This window comes from Triticum urartu, chromosome 2A (genome assembly GCF_056163025.1).
Source record: "Triticum urartu cultivar PI428250 chromosome 2A, HENAU_Tu73, whole genome shotgun sequence".
Lineage (NCBI taxonomy): Eukaryota > Viridiplantae > Streptophyta > Magnoliopsida > Poales > Poaceae > Triticum > Triticum urartu.
The window spans coordinates 351,615,127-351,636,544 of NC_141874.1; the positions used below are offsets into that span (position 1 = coordinate 351,615,127).

At 43.8% G+C, this 21,418-nt stretch overlaps 1 protein-coding gene across 7 annotated transcripts; it reads right to left on the reverse strand.

Annotated features, from left to right (window-relative positions):
* Positions 1-397: 397 nt before the first annotated feature.
* Positions 398-5,907, reverse strand: LOC125537081 (uncharacterized). 7 transcript variants are annotated; one of them, XM_087543871.1, is made up of 9 exons: positions 3,325-3,461; positions 2,636-2,761; positions 2,337-2,541; positions 1,682-1,880; positions 1,482-1,598; positions 1,143-1,414; positions 972-1,047; positions 753-882; positions 398-656 (listed from the first exon to the last, which is right to left on the reverse strand). In XM_087543871.1, exons 3-9 carry the CDS (start codon positions 2,456-2,458, stop codon positions 562-564), a joined length of 1,011 nt encoding a protein of 336 aa, XP_087399997.1. In that variant the 5' UTR covers positions 2,459-2,541; positions 2,636-2,761; positions 3,325-3,461; the 3' UTR covers positions 398-561. The 7 variants fall into 7 exon arrangements, 4 of the variants coding, with proteins under 4 accessions (XP_087399997.1, XP_087399996.1, XP_087399994.1 ...); XM_087543870.1 differs by lacking the exon at positions 3,325-3,461 and adding an exon at positions 2,838-2,869; XR_015616442.1 differs by lacking the exons at positions 398-656; positions 753-882; positions 972-1,047 and adding exons at positions 2,838-3,026; positions 3,108-3,256; positions 4,306-5,901 and having other exon boundaries at positions 1,294-1,414; positions 3,325-3,604.
* Positions 5,908-21,418: the final 15,511 nt, after the last annotated feature.

Sequence of the window (21,418 nt, forward strand, 5' to 3'; positions counted from 1 at the left end):
CCATTGTTGACTTTGGATCTTGTATCTCACCTTTGTGTTCATCGATCTAGCGCATGTGTGATCATACTTGTTGGTTTGAGTGTTCTCTTGTGTTCCCCTCATTTCCCTCCTCGTGTTCTTCGCGTTCTTCGCAGGATCCGCTCCTTTCGTGAAAGATCGGGCGATTAGAGTTCTACCCTACATCAAAATACCAACTCACATAAAGTGTACACACTTGATGATTTGCAACAAGCTTCGGGGGGTTTAAATAAAAGTTCAATGATCATAGTATTCTCATCTGGCACTTCTTTTACTTATGTTTATTTTGCACAATGCCTAAACAGAGCATCATCCAGCGGAAGCACAGACAAACCAGCGGGAAGATTGAGGGGAACATATTTGTGGAAATAAAATAATAAGAGCACCGCAACTGCTAGTAATCAACTTGATAATTTCAACCAATACATATGTCCACCATCATGAACAGAATACTGTTAAAGAGTACATGTCTAGATTTCATTATAAGCTAGAAACTGAAAGTCATTTACAACCAACTATATGTAATTGACCCAACTGCTCGGATTATGAGGCGCCCTTCATTTGCTGGATATCTAAAACTACCACCGGGGATGTTGGCCAATAGAGAAGCTTCTTTTTTGAGAAATAGCACGCACGTCCTGTTTGAGCAAATTGGAGTTAGCACAACTAAGTAATCAATCTTCTGAAAAGAATTTTTTATTATGTAATCTTACGAATCATACTATTTTACATACCAGTTTTACATTGGATTTTCCTGATACAACTGATGAATTCAAGTACACCGGCAGGCATGTTATCTTCACATTCAATGTCCTTGAATGTTAGCAGTTGGCCCAAAATTAGTTTTCTGAGTTCATATCCATCCTATACATCCATATTTTTTTGTAAACGAATGACATTAGAATCGAATTTGTAATTATAATATTTATGATCTGTACGGTCGCGATATTTACCTTTAAAAATGGCAAATGTGGTCTTTCATCTTCCCATGTGGACATGAACATGGGAACAACATAACCGGACAGTTCCCTTGTATATAAGAATACATATGTTAGTAATTAATATTGTATACATAATAAAAACAAAAAGTACTCAGTATATAGTACTCATCTCTTGAAAAATACCTGTTGTAAACTGGAATATCATCTAGGATTTTTTGATGCCATAGGAGAATATTTTCGTTCCATCTAGATCCAGGGCATGCTTTTGACATTGCTTTTGACATTGCTTTCGGTAAGTGTTTGGCAATCCATATAATTTTTTCCACATATTTTGCGAGTGGGTTGCATTGGTACATGGGTTTAATAGGAGTAGGGTCCAAAATGTAGACTGTTGTGGTATCTTTGTCCAATGTGAATAGAATGAAATAACCGTTGGATTGTATTGGAATATGAATCTGAAATAGGCTACATATTAGATGCAATAAAAATCTTTTGGTCTAAAGTATACAGAAGTGTTCTTACCGATTTGCATGTTGAAACATTATATTTGATACCAGGCCAACTGCGAATAGAATTTGCTAGTTGCTCCACATCGAACTTTTTGCGGAATTCTGGGTGTCGTCCAAAATCAGTAGTCATCTAGAACACAAACATAATTGGTTAGAAAAGTGATTAAAAAATTAGAATATAGAAAAAAGTAAATAATGAATATAAAAACATACCCAAAATTTCATGTCAACATAATGCTTTGTTATCAATTGTTTTGTTTTTTGTGCCGTTTGGATGTCATCAAACATAATCTTCCGTACGACCAAATTAAAGCAATCTCGATCCATGGGTAAATCATCTTGTAGCATTCCTTGTAGCTTTCTGAGAGACAAGCTAATTGGATATGGCTTTGAACTTTGGATCCATACTTTCCTGATAGTGGTAAAAATTACGTAAATAAACCATTAAGAAAATAAGTAAGATATTGTACAACTGCACTACTAATGTGAAAGGACTTACTCTAAAATCTCGGTGTATTTGATTGATTTAATGAAGTTACAGAGTGCAGCTGTTAACTCATGCAGGCTCATATTAGAAAGAATAGATATTAGTGATCTGTATTTATTTTCAACAGATAATGGGATTTTTTGTTTTGTTTTTTTAATATCATCTACACTTTCCAATATTTGAACATCATCAGGATCTCCCTTATTGTCATCGTCACTTTCTTCAACGATTGTAGTCATTGATGCAGTGTTTGTTTTCCAACATAATAGTATGCTGGCTAACTTAAACCTAAAAGAAGTAATCATTTCCTGTGCAAAATGAACAATTATTAGTACATTTTTTAAAATTAACATGCTTTTACCAAATATAAAAGATATATACCTATGTAATTGGGTAGGATAGTGTACATCCGGTGAAATATTCCATAAATTTGACCGTAAATAAACCGCCAAGAAGAACTGTCTTTTTGAATTGGATTTTGTAACTGTTCTGTGATATTCCATTCAGTAAGATCAACGTCTTTCCAATCGTCCTTAATCAAGTTCCGACTTTTAAGAAGATCCAAATGAAATTGTACTCCTCGTATCTAAAAGAAATTTGGTGTTCAGAAATGATAGACATTAACGAAATATGAATTTATATCATTTACATGTAGGATTAAAATTGGTGTTGTAACTAACCGTAATAGCAAGGTCCTCTCGATCAAACTTCCAGCACAATGAGTCCAGTACTTGGATCTCACGCTTTTTTGTATTCACAATAGCTAAATACCAATGCGTGTTGCCGGTATTTATTGGAAGTTCTATCTGTAATAAAGATAATTAGGGAAAAAATAAAAATGTTTGAAACATAAATCATGAAAGTTATGGATATGTATGTTACCATGTCATGCTCCATATATTTTTTGACAATCTTTGTCATAAAGGCACTATCTTCTTGTATGCCAAGGTTACCATCCCGTTTTAATAGTGAGGTAACAAAAGGACTCTCAAAATATACTTTACTGTCATTCTGTACATGAATTTGGTCCTTTAAACAACATATATATATATATATATATGCATAGATCACCTGAAGTTAAGATTTAGAAAATACATTACTAATAAATATTAGTGTTTAGAAACTCTTTCCTGTTTGAGTAAGTGTACTTACATCATCATTTACCCACTCTTTTTCATCTAGCAGACACATCAATTGATTTTGTCTCACAGAACTTCCATCTATCTGAACCAGTAATTCTTTACGTAAAGATGATTCTATTGCTATATGTGCACATAGATCATGGTCGGTCAATGCATAGTCTGCCAAAAAACACAATAATTTAAGAGTTATTGAATACAAAAGTACAAATAATAAATCAGACAAATACCTTGTGGGAGATAATCATATGTCTCATCAACTTTGATCTCTTTATTTGAAACAGGAGTTGAGCTAGATGGGGATGGAGGAGATGGCAATTGATCATGATCTATCTGATTATCTGATTCCAGCACAATGGATTCAAAACATTCAGAAATTGGTGTAGATGCTGATATAGTTGGCGACATTAGTGATGGCTCCAGAACACCTGATTCGACATTTTTTGCTTTTTTTGAAGGTCGGTTATCCAAATCCTCTGTAATGTTTAGTTCAGCGATGTCATCTATTTTCTGCAGTTACAACACAAATAAAAGGTAAGCCTCAAACCGTTAGTTTGTTGGTAGAATATTTCAGATTCAGACCAATCTCAAATGTGTATTTGTAGCTTATAAATACATGGTTGAATGATTATAGCAATCATTTGGCCAGAGGCAGTCTAGTGAAATTGCAATGGTTAAGCTTCTGGAGCCCTAAAACTGGAGTAACATGGAGCAACTTCAGAAGAATGAGCTAATGACGATGTATAAGCCTACTTTCTGATTCTAAAATTCCATGGTTCAGTTTACTGTCATTCTGCCAAACTTCAATCAAATAATCATGCAAACAAAGCATTTATATACATGCCAAGAATAATGCTAATTTTGGTGCTAACAGTAGGGGTGATCAGGTGTATAACGTCAAGGAACACACTAACAGTTTGTTTTTCATGGAACTTTGTTCCTTCTCTGAAATCTGAATATAAATGCAACTGGAACATAACTATCACTCAAACTTTTGACTATGTGTAGGCCCAAACTTGGTCGGATTAGCATGGTTCAGTTTAGAATAGAGGAACAATACAACAGATGTAAACTCCAAGGTATAAGTCAATACTGAATCTTCAGATATGTGTCTTGTTCAGACAGCAAACAACTCTGAACAAATCTCTAAAAAAAATCAGAGATGCAAACATGCTAGCCTGAGGTATAGTAACTTTCAAGGAGAGAAATACCTCTGGTGTAGCCGCCTCAGGCGATGGAGGGCTCGAAGGGTGTTCTTCTTCCGCCGGCGAACTCGGCATAGCACGGCTGGACAGATGATTTTCCTCCGCCAGCGACATTGGATGTTCCTCTGAAAGTTGCAACGTGATGGGTTTTGATGGAGATTCTGGTCGAGGGACGCGGCCTGATGGACGTTCCGGTCGAGGATCCCTCCTTATTATTACAGCCAAGTCCAATCCGGGTCGGGCACTACATGCTTTTGCGTTGGAGAAGAATAGAGACTTGAACTCGACTACATTGGAAATTGATTTATGTTGGAGAAGGACACGGTCTCCAATTCCATCCAAATACTCGAGCTTCAATCTAGTGGATTGGAGTGGAGTGGAGCAGAGTGAGACCGACGCCGAGGCGGCCGGCCGGCGAGGCGTGCCACGTCGGAGTCGCTCATCAGGAGCCACCGACGCCGTCCCAGGCGAGCCCGAGGCGGCGCCCCTCCTGGAGCGCGCCGAGGAGCTGCGCGCCCTTGCGCCGCCCGCGCGCGCTGCACTCGCCCTGCATCACGCCCACCACCGCCAGCCGTAGATGGCCGCCAGCACGCCGATGGCGCACTCGCGCCCACGCCTGGACATGCCCTCCACGACTCGCTGTTGTGTTCGGGCGTCCATCCAAATCATGACACTGAACTGAAAATTCAGATAACTGAAGCTCGTTGTTTAGCTGCTGCTGCTGCTTTGCTGTTGCCGCCGTGATCTGTCCACGCCTCTCGCTCGCCAGCCAGCACCGCCGCTCGCTCCCTCCCGTTGCCTCGCTATCGTCTGTCGCCGCTTCACTCGCAGCTAGCCGCACGCGCCCGCCCTGGCCCACCATCCCGCAACGCTGCCGTCGCCGCGCCCCGCCGCCGCCGCTGTCGCGCGATGGGAGCTCGCAACCGTTGCATGCGGCGTGGACCGGTCGTGCGGCAGTGAGCTACCCCCGCCGGCGGCGAGCCCGGTGGCGCGGTATAAGGATCCTGGGGCGCCCGCCCGCCCGCCCACCTCCTCGTCTTCTTCAAGCACCGCACGGACCGCCACCTCCCCCTTCCTCCCTCCTCCACATCCATGAACTCCTAACCCCCCACTCACTCCCAGCTTGCTCGGCGCGCCACCAGCACACCACACCACAGCTCAGCCCAGCAGCCGCCGCCGCCGCAGCAGCAGCAACAGCGCGCCTCCCGTCCCTTCCCCTCCCCGCGCGCGTTCACGCCATTGCTGGCCGCGCTCGCCACAACCCGCCGCGACGCCTCGCCCCAAGAGAGCACGCCGACCGCCTTATCATCCTCCGCCGTGACGCCTCGGTCCACCGCGCCCTTCAACGCCCGCCGCGACGCCTCGGTACGCCGCGCTCTACAACGCCAGTCGCGACACCTCGCCCCATTCATGCGCTTGGGCGGCGCTGACGTCCGCCGCGACGCATCCCCTGCCTTGCTTCTGCGGCGTCGACGCCAGCGACAAGCGGCGGGGCGTGCACGGCGGTTCAGTTGAGGCAGGGTATTTTTCGCAAAAAACGAAACGTTATCTACACTTTAAGTAGGACTGTGCGTTAATTTCAAAAAATAGGGGGACTTTTTGCAAAAAGGGCAGCGACGTACAACCAGAAGCGGTCGGTGGTTTATTAGTAGGTAAAGATATCTTTTATGTTCATGCACCCTTGATGAGTGGTCTATTTTTGTTGAATCTCAATCCTAGTGATACACATATTCATAATATTGAAGCCAAAAAATGCAAAGTAAATAATGATAGTGCAACTTATTTGTGGCACTGCCATTTAGGTCATATTGGTGTAAAGCGTATGAAGAAACTCCATGCTGATGAGATTTTGGAATCACTTGATGCTTGTGAACCATGCCTCATGGGCAAGATGACTAAGACTCCGTTCTCCGAAATAATGGAGCGAGCCACTGACTTATTAAAAATAATACATACTGATGTATGCAGTCCGATGAGTGTTGAGGCTCACGATGGGTATCGTTATTTTCTGACCTTCACAGATGATTTGAGTAGATATGGGTATATCTACTTAATGAAACATAAGTCTGAAACATTTGAAAAGTTTAAAGAATTTTAGAGTGAAGTGGAGAATCATTGTAACAAGAAAATAAAGTTTCTATGATCTGATCGCGGAGGTGAATATTTGAGTTACGAGTTTGGTCTTCATTTGAAACAATGTGGAATAGTTTCGCAACTCACGCCACCTCGAACACCACAACGTAATGGTGTGTCCGAACGTCGTAACCATACTTTGTTAGATATGGTGCGATCTATGATGTCTCTTACCGATTTACCACTATCGTTTTGGGGTTATGCTTTAGAGACGGCTGCATTCACATTAAATAGGGCACCATCTAAATCCGTTGAGACGACACCATATGAACTGTGGTTTAGCAAGAAACCTAAGCTGTCGTTTCTCAAAGTTTGGGGTTGCGATGCTTATGTGAAAAAGCTTCAGCCTGATAAGCTTGAACCCAAATCGGAGTAACGTGTCTTGATAGGATACCCAAAAGAAACGGTTGGGTAAACCTTCTATCATAGATCCAAAGGCATGATATTTGTTGCTAAGAATGGATCCTTTCTAGAGAAGGAGTTTCTCTCGAAAGAAGTGAGTGGGAGGAAAGTAGAACTTGATGAGGTAGTTGTACCTTCTCTCGAATTGGAAAGTAGTTCATCACAAAAATCAGTTCCAGTGATGCCTACACCAATTAGTGAGGAAGCTAATGATGATGATCATCAAACTTCTGATCAAGTTACTACCGAACCTCGTAGGTCAACCAGAGTACGTTCCGCACTAGAGTGGTATGGTAATCCTGTTCTGAAAGTCATGTTACTAGACCATGACGGACCTACGAACTACGAGGAAGCGATGATGAGCCTAGATTCCGCAAAATGGCTTGAGGCCATGAAATCTGAGATGGGATCCATGTATGAGAACAAAGTATGGACTTTGGTTGACTAGGCCGATGACCGGCAAGCTATAGAGAATAAATGGATCTTTAAGAAGAAGATTGACGCTGATGGTAATGTTACTGTCTACAAATCTCGACTTGTTGCAAAAGGTTTTCGACAAGTTCAAGGAATTGACTACGATGAGACCTTCTCACCCATAGCGATGCTTAAGTCTGTCTGAATCATGTTAGCAATTGCCGCATTTTATGATTATGAAATTTGGCAAATGTACGTCAAAACTGCATTCCTTAATGAATTTCTTAAAGAAGAGTTGTATATGATGCAACCAGAAGGTTTTGTCGATCCCAAAGGTGCTAACAAAGTGTGCAAACTCCAGTGATCCATTTATGGACTCGTGCAAGCCTCTCGGAGTTGGAATATACGCTTTGATAGTGTGATCAAAGCATATGGTTTTATACATACTTTTGGAGAAGTCTGTATTTACAAGAAAGTGAGTGGGAGCTCTGTAGCATTTATAATATTATATGTGGATGACATATTGTTGAATGGAAATAATACTGAATTTTTGGATAGCATAAAAGGATACTTGAATAAGAATTTTTTAATGAAAGACCTCGGTGAAGCTGCTTATATATTGAGCATCAAGATCTATAGAGATAGATCAAGATGCTTAATTGGACTTTCACAAAGCACATACCTCGATAAAGTTTTGAAGAAGTTCAAAATGGATCAGTCAAAGAAAGGGTTCTTGCCTATGTTACAAGGTGTAAAGTTGAGTCAGACTTAATGCCCGACCACTGCAGAAGATATAGAGAAAATGAAAGTCATTCCCTATGCCTCGGCCATAGGTTCTATCATGTATGCAATGTTGTGTACCAGACCTGATGTGTTTCTTGCCGTAAGTTTCGCAGGGAGGTACCAAAGTAATTCAGGTGTGGATCACTGGACAACGGTCAAGAACATTCCGAAATACTTGAAAAGGACTAAGGATATGTTTCTCGTTTATGGAGGCGACAAAGAGCTTGTTGTAAATGGTTACGTCGATGCTAGTTTTGACACTGATCCGGATGACTCTAAGTCACAAACCGGATATGTGTTTATATTGATTGGTGGAGCTGTCAATTGATGCAGTTCCAAGCAGAGCGTTGTGGCGGGATCTACGTGTGAAGTAGAGTACATAGCTACTTTGGAAGCAGCAAATGAAGGAGTCTGGATGAAGGAGTTCATATCCGATCTAGGTGTAATACCTAGTGCATCGGGTCCAATGAAATGTTGGGGAACGTAGCAGAATTTTAAAATTTTCTACGCATCACCAAGATCAATCTATGGAGTCATCTAGCAACGAGGGGGAGGGGAGTGCATCTGCATACCCTTGTAGATCGCGAGCGGAAGCGTTCAAGAGAATGGGGTTGATGGAGTCGTACTCGTCGTGATCCAAATCACTGATGTCCGAGCGCCGAACGGACGACACCTCCGCGTTCAACACACGTACGGTTGGGAGAGACGTCTCCTCCTTCTTGATCCAACAAGGGAAGTAGAGGTTGATGGAGATCCAGTAGCACGACAGCGTGGTAGTGTAAGTAGCGGGATCCCGGCAGGGCTTCGCCAAGCGCAAGCGGGGAGGAAGAGGTGTCATGAGAGGGAGGGAGGCACCAGGGACTTGGGTGCGGCTGCCTTCCCTCCCCTCCACTATATATAGGGGGCCTGGGGGCGCCGGCCCCTGGAGATCCCATCTAATGGGGGGAGGCGGCCTAGGGGGTGGCTTGGCCCCCAAGCTAGGTGGAGGCGCCCCACCCCTTAGGGTTTCCAACTCTAGGCGCAAGGGAAGCCCAAGGGGGGCGCACCAGCCCACCAGGGGCTGGTTCCCTTCCCACTTCAGCCCATGGGCCCCTCCGGGATAGGTGGCCCCACCCGGTGGACCCCCGGGACCCTTCCGGTGGTCCCGGTACAATACCGGTGACCCCCGAAACTTTTCCGGTGGTCGAAACCGGACTTCCTATATATAAATCTTTACCTCCGGATCATTCCGGAACTCCTCGTGACGCCCGAGATCTCATCCGGGACTCCGAACAACTTTCGGGTTACCACATACTAATATCTCTATAACCCTAGCGTCATCGAACCTTAAGTGTGTAGACCCTACGGGTTCGGGAACCATGCAGACATGACCGAGACAACTCTCCAGCCAATAACCAACAGCGGGATCTGGATACCCATGTTGGCTCCCACATGTTCCACGATGATCTCATCGGATGAACCATGATGTCGAGGATTCAATCAATCCCGTATTCAATTCCCTTTGTCAATCGGTACATTACTTGCCCAAGATTCAATCGTCGGTATCCCAATACCTCGTTCAATCTCGTTGCCGGCAAGTCACTTTACTCGTTCCGTAACACATCATCCCGTGACCAACCCTTAGTCACATTGAGCTCATTACGATGATGTCTTACCAAGTGGGCCCAGATATACCTCTCCGTCATACGGAGTGACAAATCCCAGTCTCGATTCGTGCCAACCCAACAGACACTTTCGGAGATACCCGTAGTGCACCTTTATAGTCACCCAGTTACGTTGTGACGTTTGGCACACCCAAAGTATTCCTACAGTATCTGGGAGTTGCACAATCTCATGGTCTAAGGAAAGGATACTTGACATTAGAAAAGCTCTAGCATACGTACTACACGATCTTGTGCCATGCTTAGGATTAGGTCTTGTCCATCACATCATTCTCCTAATGATGTGATCCCGTTATCAATGACATCTAATGTCCATAATCAGGAAACCATGACTATCTGTTGATCAACGAGCTAGTCAACTAGAGGCTCAGTAGGGACATGTTGTGGTCTATGTATTCACACATGTATTACGATTTCCGGATAACACAATTATAGCATGAACAATAGACAATTATCATGAACAAGGAAATATAATAATAACCATTTTATTATTGCCTCTAGGGCATATTTCCAACAGTCTCCCACTTGCACTAGAGTCAATAATCTAGTTACATTGTGATGAGTCGAACACCCATAGAGTTCTGGTATTGATCATGTTTTGCTCGAGGAAGAGGTTTAGTCAACGGATCTGCGACATTCAGGTCCGTATGCACTTTACAAATATCTATGTCTCCATTTTGAACATTTTCACGAATGGAGTTGAAGCGACGCTTGATATGCCTGGTCTTCCTATGAAACCTGGGCTCCTTGGCAAGGGCAATAGCTCCAGTGTTATCACAGAAGAGAGTCATCGGGCCTGACGCATTGGGAATAACTCCTAGGTCGGTAATGAACGCCTTCACCCAGATTGCTTCTTGTGCTGCCTCCGAGGCTGCCATGTACTCCGCTTCACATGTAGATCCCGCCACGACGCTTTGCTTGCAACTGCACCAGCTGACTGCCCCACCATTCAAAATATACACGTATACGGTTTGTGACTTAGAGTCATCCAGATCTGTGTCGAAGCTAGCATCGACGTAACCCTTTACGACGAGCTCTTCGTCACCTCCATAGACGAGAAACATATCCTTAGTCCTTTTCAGGTACTTCAGGATATTCTTGACCGTTGTCCAGTGTTCCATGTCGGGATTACTTTGGTACCTTCCTACCAAACTTACGGCAAGGTTTACATCAGGTCTAGTACATAGCATGTCATACATAATAGACCCTATGGCCGAGGCATAGGGGACGACACTCATCTTTTCTCTATCTTTTGCCGTGGTCGGGCATTGAGCCGTGCTCAATCTCATACCTTGCAATACAGGCAAGAACCCCTTCTTGGACTGATCCATATTGAACTTCTTCAATATCTTGTCAAGGTACGTACTTTGTGAAATACCAATGAGGCGTCTCGATCTATCTCTATAGATCTTGATGCCTAATATATAAGCAGCTTCTCCAAGGTCCTTCATTGAAAAACACGTGTTCAAGTAGGCCTTTATGCTTTCCAAGAATTCTATATCATTTCCCATCAATAGTATGTCATCCACATATAATATGAGAAATGCTACAGAGCTCCCACTCACTTTCTTGTAAACACAGGCTTCTCCATAAGTCTGCGTAAACCCAAACGCTTTGATCATCTCATCAAATCGAATATTCCAACTCCGAGATGCTTGCACCAGCCCATAGACTAAGCGTTGGAGCTTGCACACCTTGTCAGCATTCTTAGGATCGACAAAACCTTTCGGCTGCATCATATACAATTCTTCTTTAAGGAAACCATTAAGGAATGCCGTTTTGACGTCCATTTGCCATATCTCATAATCATAGAATGCGGCAATTGCTAACATGATTCAGATGGACTTCAGCTTCGCTACGAGTGAGAAAGTCTCATTGTAGTCAACCCCTTGAACTTGTCGATAACCCTTAGCGACAAGCTGAGCCTTATAGATGGTCACATTACCATCCGCGTTTGTCTTGTTCTTAAAGATCCATTTATTTTCTATGGCTCGCCGATCATTGGGCAAGTCAGTCAAAGTCCATACTTTGTTTTCATACATGGATCCTATCTTGTATTTCATGGCTTCCAGCCATTTGTCGGAATCTGGGCCCACCATCGCTTCTTCACAGTTTGAAGGTTCACCATTGTCTAACAACATGATTTCCAGGACAGGGTTGCCGTACCACTCTGGTGCGGAACGTGTCCTTGTGGACCTTCGAAGTTCAGTAGCAACTTGATCTGAAGTTTCATGATCATCATCATTAACTTCCTCCCTAGTCGGTGCATGCACCTCAGGAACATTTTCTTGAGCTGCGCCACTCTCCGGTTCAAGAGGCAACACTTCATCAAGTTCTACGTTCCTCCCACTTACTTCTTTCGAGAGAAACTCTTTCTCTAGAAAGGATCCATTCTTAGCAACAAAGATCTTGCCTTCGGATCTGAGGTAGAAGGTATACCCAATGGTTTATTTATGGTATCCTATGAAGACGCACTTTTCCGATTTGGGTTCGAGCTTTTCAGGTTGAAGTTTCTTGACATAAGCATCGCATCCCCAAACTTTCAGAAACAACAGCTTAGGTTTCTTACCAAACCACAATTTATACGGTGTCATCTCAATGGATTTCGACGGAGCCCTATTTAAAGTGAATGCGGCAGTCTCTATAACATAACCCCAAAATGATAGCGGTAGATCGGTAAGAGACATCATAGATCGCACCATATCTAACAGAGTGCGATTACGACGTTCGGACACATCATTACGCTGAGGTGTTCCAGACGGCGTGAGTTGTGAAACTATTCCATATTTCCTTAAGTGCGTGCCAAATTCATGACTCAAATATTCTCCCCCACGATCTGATCGTAAGAACTTGATTTTCCTGTCACGTTGATTCTCAACCTCACTCTAAAATTCCTTGAACTTTTCAAAGGTCTCAGACTTGTGTTTCATTAAGTAGACATACCCATATCTACTCAAGTCATCAGTGAGGGTGAGAACATAACGATAGCCACCGCGAGCCTCAACACTCATTGGACCGCACACATCAGTATGTATGATTTCCAATAAGTTGGTTGCTCGCTCCATTGTTCCGGAGAACGGAGTCTTGGTCATTTTGCCCATGAGGCATGGTTCGCACGTGTCAAATGATTCATAATCAAGAGACTCCAAAAGTCCATTTGCATGGAGTTTCTTCATGCGTTTGACACCAATGTGACCAAGGCGGCAGTGCCACAAGTATGTGGAACTATCATTATCAACCTTACATCTTTTGGCATTCACACTATGAATATGTGTAACATCACGTTAGAGATTAAATAAGAATAAACCATTGACCAGCGGGGCATGACCATAAAACATGTCTCTCATATAAATAGAACAACCATTATTCTCATATTTAAATGAGTAGCCATCTCGCATTAAACGAGATCCAGATACAATGTTCATGCTCAAAGCTGGTACTAAATAACAATTATTGAGGTTTAAAACTAATCCCGTAGGTAAATGTAGAGGTAGCATGCCGACGGCGATCACATCGACCTTGGAACCATTCCCGACACGCATCGTCACCTCGTCCTTCGCCAGTCTCCGTTTATTCTCCAGTTCCTGTTTTGAGTTACAAATATGAGCAGCTGCACCGGTATCAAATACCCAGGAGCTACTACGAGCGTTGGTTAGGTACACATCAATAACATGTATATCACATATACCTTTGGTATTGCCGGCCTTCTTATCCTCTAAGTACTTGGGGCAGTTCCGCTTCCAGTGACCGTTTCCCTTGCAATAAAAGCACTCAGTCTCAGGCTTGGGTCCATTATTTGGCTTCTTCCCGGCAGCTTGCTTACCGGGCGCGACAACTCCCTTGCCATCCTTCTTGAAGTTCTTTTTACCCTTGCATTTCCTGAACTTAGTGGTTTTATTCACCATCAACACTTGATGTTCCTTTTTTATTTCCACCTCCGCTGATTTCAGCATTGAATATACCTCAGGAATGGTCTTTTCCATCCCCTGCATATTGAAGTTCATCACAAAGCTCTTGTAGCTAGGTGGGAGCGACTGAAGGATTCTGTCAACGACCGCATCATCTGGGAGATTAACTCCCAGCTGAGATAAGCGGTTGTGCAACCCAGACATTTTGAGTATGTGCTCGCTGACGAAACTATTCTCCTCCATCTTACAACTGTAGAACTTGTCGGAGACTTCATATCTCTCGACCCGGGCATGAGCTTGGAAACCATTTTCAGCTCTTGGAACATCTCATATGCTCCGTGTTGCTCAAAACGCTTTTGGAGCCCCGGTTCTATGCGGTAAAGCATGCCGCACTGAACCAGGGAGTAATCATCACTATGTGTCTGCCAAGCGTTCATAACATCTTGTTCTACAGGGAAAACAGGTGCTTCACCTAGCGGTGCGTCAAGGACATATGCTTTCCTGGCAGCTATGAGGATAATCCTCAGGTTACAGACCCAGTCTGTGTAGTTACTGCCTTCGTCTTTCAGCTTGGTTTTCTCTAGGAATGCGTTGAAGTTGAGGGCAACATTAGCGTGGGCCATTTGATCTACAAGACATATTGCAAAGATTTTTAGACTACGTTCATGATAATTAAGTTCATCTAATCAAATTATTAAATGAACTCCCACTCAGATAGACATCCCTCTAGTCATCTAAGTGATACATGATCTGAGTCAACTAGGCCGTGTGCGATCATCACGTGAGACGGACTAGTCATCATCGGTGAACATTTTCATGTTGATCGTATCTTCTATACGACTCATGTTCGACCTTTCGGTCTTCCATGTTCCGAGGCCATGTCTGTACATGCTAGGCTCGTCAAGTCAACCTAAGTGTATTGCATGTGTAAATCTAGCTTACACCCGTTGTATGCGAACATTACAACCTATCACACCCAATCATCACGTGGTGCTTCGGAACAACAAACCTTAGCAACAGTGCACAGTTAGGGGAACACTTTCTTGAAATTATTGCGAGGGATCATCTTATTTATGCTACCGTCGTTCTAAGCAAATAAGATGTAAAACATGATAAACATCACATGCAATCAAATAGTGACATGATATGGCCAATATCATTTTGCTCCTTTTGATCTGCATCTTCGGGGCGCCATGATCATCATCGTCACCGGCATGACACCATGACCTCCATCATCATGATCTCCATCATCGTGTCTTCATGAAGTTGTCTCGCCAACTATTACTTCTACTACTATGGCTAACGGTTAGCAATAAAGTAAAGTAATTACATGACGTTTATGTTGACACGCAGGTCATAAATAAATTAAGACAACTCCTATGGCTCCTGCCGGTTGTCATACTCATCGACATGCAAGTCATGATTCCTATTACAAGAACATGATCAATCTCATACATCACATATATCATTCATCACATCCTTTTGGCCATATCACATCACACGGCATATGCTGCAAAAATAAGTTAGACGTCCTCTAATTGTTGTTGCAAGTTTTTACGTGGCTGCTATAGGTTTCTAGCAAGAACGTTTCTTACCTACGCCAGAACCACAACGTGATATGCCAATTTCTATTTACCCTTCATAAGGACCCTTTTCATCAAATCCGAACCGACTAAAGTGGGAGAGACAGACACCCGCTAGCCACCTTATGCAACTAGTGCATGTCAGTCGGTGGAACCAGTCTCACGTAAGCGTACGTGTAAGGTCGGTCCGGGCCGCTTCATCCCACGATGCCACCGAATCAAGATAAGACTAGTAACGACAAGTAAATTGACAAAATCGACGCCCACAACAATTTGCGTTCTACTCATGCATAGAAACTACGCATAAACCTGGCTCTGATACCATTGTTGGGGAACGTAGCATAATTTTAAAATTTTCTACGCATCACCAAGATCAATCTATGGAGTCATCCAGCAACGAAGGAGAGGGGAGTGCATCTGCATACCCTTGTAGATCGCGAGCGGAAGCATTCAAGAGAACGGGGTTGATGGAGTCGTACTCGTCGTGATCCAAATCTCCGATGACCGAGCGCCAAACGGACGGCACCTCCGCGTTCAACACACGTACGATTGGGAGAGATGTCTCCTCCTTCTTGATCCAGCAAGGGAAGGAGAGGTTGATGGAGATCTAGCAGCACGACGGCGTGGTGGTGGAAGTAGCGGGATCCCGGCAGGGCTTCGCCAAGCGCAAGCGGGAAGGAAGAGGTGTCACGGGAGGGAGGGAGGCGCCAGGGACTTGGGTGCGGCTGCCCTCCCTCCCCTCCACTATATATAGGGGGCCTGGGGGGCGCCGTCCCCTAGAGATCCCATCTAATGGGGGGGCGGCCTAGGGGGTGGCTTGGCCCCCAAGCTAGGTGGAGGCGCCCCCACCCCCTTAGGGTTTCCAACCCTAGGCGCAAGGGAGGCCCAAGGGGTGCACACTAGACCACCAGGGGCTGGTTCCCTTCCCACTTCAGCCCATGGGGCCCTCCGGGATAGGTGGCCCCACCCGGTGGACCCCCGGGACCCTTCCGGTGGTCCCGGTACAATACCGGTGACCCCCGAAACTTTCCCGGTGGTCGAAACTGGACTTTCTATATATAAATATTTACCTGCAGACCATTCCGGAACTCCTTGTGACGTCCGGGATCTCATCCTGGACTTCGAACAACTTTTGGGTTACCGCATACTAATATCTCTACAACCCTAGCGTCACTGAACCTTAAGTGTGTAGACCCTACGGGTTCGGGAACCATGCAGACATGACCGAGACAACTCTCCGGCCAATAACCAACAGTGGGATCTGGATACCCATGTTGGCTCCCACATGTTCCACGATGATCTCATCGGATGAACCACGATGTCGAGGATTCAATCAATCCTGTATTCAATTCCCTTTGTCAATCGGTACGTTACTTGCCCGAGATTCGATCGTCTGTATCCCAATACCTCGTTCAATCTCGTTACCGGCAAGTCACTTTACTCATTCCGTAACACATCATCCCGTGACCAACCCTTAGTCACATTGAGCTCATTACAATGATGTCTTACCAAGTGGGCCCAAAGATACCTCTCCGTCATACGGAGTGACAAATCCCAGTCTCGATTCGTGCCAACCCAACAGACACTTTCGAAGATACCCGTAGTGCACCTTTATAGTCACCCAGTTACGTTGTGATGTCTGGCACACCCAAAGTATTCCTACAGTATCCGGGAGTTGCACAATCTCATGGTCTAAGGAAAGGATACTTGACATTAGAAAAGCTCTAGCATACGAACTACACGATCTTGTGCTATGCTTAGGATTGGGTCTTGTCCATCACATCATTCTCCTAATGATGTGATCCCATTATCAATGACATCTAATGTCCATAGTCAGGAAACGATGACTATCTGTTGATCAACGAGCTAGTCAACTAGAGGCTCACTAGGGACATGTTGTGGTCTATGTATTCACACATGTATTACGATTTCCGGATAACACAATTATAGCATGAACAATAGACAATTATCATGAACAAGGAAATATAATAATAACCATTTTATTATTGCCTCTAGGGCATATTTCCAACATGAAAATCTTTTGTGACAATACTGGAGCAATTGACTTAGCGAAGGAATCCAGATTTCACAAGAGAACCAAACACATCAAGAGATGCTTCAACTCCATCCGCGATCAAGTCAAGGAGGGAGACATAGAGATTTGCAAAACACATACGGTTCTCAATGTTGCAGACCCGTTGACTAAGCCTCTTCCACGAGCAAAACATGATCAGCACCAAGACTCCATGGGTGTTAGAATCATTACAATGTAATCTAGATTCTTGACTCTAGTGCAAGTGGGAGACTAAAGGAAATATGCCATAGAGGCAATAATAAAGTTCTTATTTATATTTCCTTATATCATGATAAATGTTTATTATTCATGCTAGAATTGTATTAACCGAAAACTTAGTACATGTGTGAATACATAGACAAAACAAAGTGTCCCTAGTATGCCTCTACTTGACTAGCTCGTTAATCAAAGATGGTTAAGTTTCCTGACCATAGAGATGTGTTGTCATTTGATGAACGGGATCACATCATTAGGAAAATGATGTGATGGACAAGACCCATCCGTTAGCTTAGCATAATGATTGTTAAGTTTTATTGCTATTGCTTTCTTCATGACTTATACATATTCCTTTGACTATGAGATTATGCAACTCCCGAATACCGGAGGAACACCTTGTGTGCTATCAAACGTCACAACCTAACTGGGTGATCATAAAGATGCTCTACAGGTGTCTCCGAACGTGTTTGTTGGGTCGGCATAGATCGAGATTAGGATTTGTCACTCTGAATATCAGAGAGGTATCTCTGGGCCCTCTCGGTAATGCACATCATGATAAAGCCTTGCAAGCAATGTGACTAATGAGTTAGTTGCGGGATGATGCATTACAGAATGAGTAAAGAGACTTGCTGGTAACAAGATTGAATTAGGTATGAGGATACCAACTATTGAATCTCGGGCAAGTAACATACCGATGACAAAGGGAATTATGTATGTTGTCATTGCGGTTTGACTGATAAAGATCTTCGTAGAATATGTAGGAACCAATATGAGCATCCAGGTTCTGCTATTGTTTATTGACCGGAGATATGTCTCGGTCATGTCTATATAGTTCTCGAACCCATAGGGTCCGCGCGCTTAACATTCGATGACGATTTGTATTATGAGTTATGTGTTTTGCTGACCGAAGATTGTTTGGAGTCCCGGATGAGATCGCGGACATGGCGAGGAGTCTCAAAATGGTCGAGAGGTAAATATTGATATATTGGTTGATGGTATTCGGACACCGGATTGGTTTCGAGGTGGTTCGGGTATTTTTTTGGAGTACCGAGGGGTTACCGGTACCCCCCGGGTAAAGTAATGGGCCTACATGGGCCATAGGGGAGAGGGGAGGCAGCCCACAAGGGGTGGCTGCACCCCCTCCCATGGGGAGTCCGAATTGGACTAGGGGAGGGGGCGTGCCCCCCTTTCCTTCTCCTCTTCCATCTCCATTCCCCTTTCCCCCTCCGTAAGAAAGGAGGGGGTCGAATAGGACTTGGAGTCCTATTCGGTTTCCCCCCATGGCGCGCCCCCTAGGGCCAGCCGCCTCCTCCCCTCCTCCTTCATACACGGGGGCAGGGGGCACCCCAAGGCACACCAATTATTTTCTTAGCCGTGTGCAGTGCCCCCCTCCACAGTTTACTCCTCCGGTCATAGCGTCGTAGTGCTTAGGCAAAGCCCTGTGCGGATCACATCACCATCACCGTCACCACGCCGTCATGCTAACGAAACTCTCCCTCGACCCTCTGTTGGATCAAGAGTTCGAGGGACGTCATCAAGCTAAACGTGTGCTGAACTCGGAGGTGCCGTACATTCGGTACTAGATCGGTTGGATCGTGAAGACGTTCGACTACAGCAACCGCGTTAACCTAACGCTTCCTCTTTCGGTCTACGAGGGTACGTGGACACACTCTCCCCCTCTCGTTGCTATGCATCTCCTACATAGATCTTGCGTGATCATAGGAATTTTTTTGAAATTGCATGCTACATTCCCCAACATTCATATAGAGTCATATCTTTGTTCTAGTATCGAGTTGTAATTCTCGAGTTGTAAGTAAATAAAAGTGTGATGGTCATAATTATTAGAGCATTGTCCCATGTGAGGAAAGGATGATGGATACTATGATTCTTCCATAAGTCGAGATGAGGCTCTGGAATTGAAATGAAAAAAGAGGCCAAAGAGCACAATAAAAAATATAAAAAAGAGCCCAAAAGAAAAAATGAGAGAAAAAGAGAGAAGGGGAAATGTTACTATCCTTTTCCACACTTGTGCTTAAAAAATAGCACCATGTTCTTCATGATAGAGAGTCTCCCATTTTCTCACTTTCATATACTAGTGGGAATTTTTTTCATTATAGAACTTGGCTTGTATATTCCAATGATGGGCTTCCTCATTGCCCTAGGTCTTCGTGAGCAAGCAAGTTGGATGCACCCCCACTTAGTTTTATTTTGAGCTTTCGTACACTTATAGCTCTAGTGTATCCGTTGCATGGCAAACCCTACTCAGTTGCATCGGTATCAATTGATGGGAATCTCCATAGCCCATTAATTTGCCTAGTTGATGTGAGACTTTCTCCCTTTTTGTCTTCTCCTCACAACCTCCACCATATTCTATTCCACCTATAGTGCTATATCCATGGCTCACGCTCATGTATTACGTGAAAGTTGAAAAAGCTTGAGAATGTTAAAAGTATGAAACAATTGCTTGGCTTGTCATCAGGGTTGTGTATGATAAATACTTTGTGTGATGAAGATAGAGCATGACAAGACTTTATGATTTTGTAGGGAGAACTTTATTTAGCCATGATATTTTGACAAGACATGATTGCTTTATTAGTATGCTTGAAGTATTATTATTTTTATATCAATATTAAACTTTTGTTTTGAATCTTATGGATCTGAACATGCATGCCACAATAAGAAGAATTGCATTGATAAATATGTTAGGTAGCATCCCACATCAAAAATTATGTTTTTATCATTTACCTACTCGAGGACGAGCAGGAATTAACCTTGGGGATGCTTGATACGTCTTCAACATATCTATAATTGTTTATCGTGCCATGCTATTATATTATATGTTTTGGATGTTTTATATGCATTAATATGCTACTTTATATTATTTTGGGGAATAACCTATTAACCTAGTGCCTAGTGCCAGTTGCTGTTTTTTCCTTGTCTTCTATAGAAAATCAATACCAAACGGAGTTCAAATGGAACGAAACTTTTTGATGATTTTTCTTGGACAACAAGACACCTAGGAAGCTCTGGGAGGAGGCCAGAAGACCCACGAGGAGGCCACAAGCCCTAGGGGTGCGCCGCTATGCTTGTGGGCCCCTCGTGGCTCTCCTAACCCTAACTCCAGCACTATAAATTCGAAAATATTCCCCTTATGTCATAGGGAACACCAAAAATACTTTTCCGCTGCCGCAAGCTTGTGTTCTCGTGAGATCCCATCTTGGGGCCTTTTCTGGCACTCCGCCGGAGGGGGATTCGATCACGGAGGGCCTCTACACCAACCTTGCTGCCCTTCCGTTGATGCGTGAGTAGTTTACCACGGACCTAAGGGTCCATAGCTAGTAGCTAGATGGCTTCTTATCTCTCTTCGATCTTCAATACAATGTTCTCCTCGATGTTCTTGGAGACCTATTTGATGTAATCTTCTTTTGCGGTGCGTTTGTTGAGATCCGATGAATTGTGGATTTATGATCAGATTATCTATGAATATTATTTGAGTCTTTTCTGAACTCTTTTATGCATGATTAAGATAGCTTTGTATTTCTCTCCGATCTATCGATTTGGTTTAGCCTACTAGATTGGTTTTTCTTGCAATGGAAGAGGTGCTTTGCGATGGGTTCAATCTTGCGGTGTCCTCACCCAGTGACGGTAGGGGTAGCGAGGCATGTATTGTATTGTTGCATGTATTTTATTGTTGCCATTAAGGATAAAAGGATGGGGTTTTTTCCATATTGATTGGATCTATCCCTCTACATCATGTCATCTTGCTTAAGGCGTTACTCCATTCTTATGAACTTAATACTCTAGTTGCATGCTGGACAGCGGTCGGTGTGTGGAGTAATAGTAGTACATGCAAGCATGAGTCGGTCTACTTGTCACAGATGTGATGCATATATTCATGATCATTGCCTTAGATATCGTCATAACTTTGCGCGTTTCTATCAATTG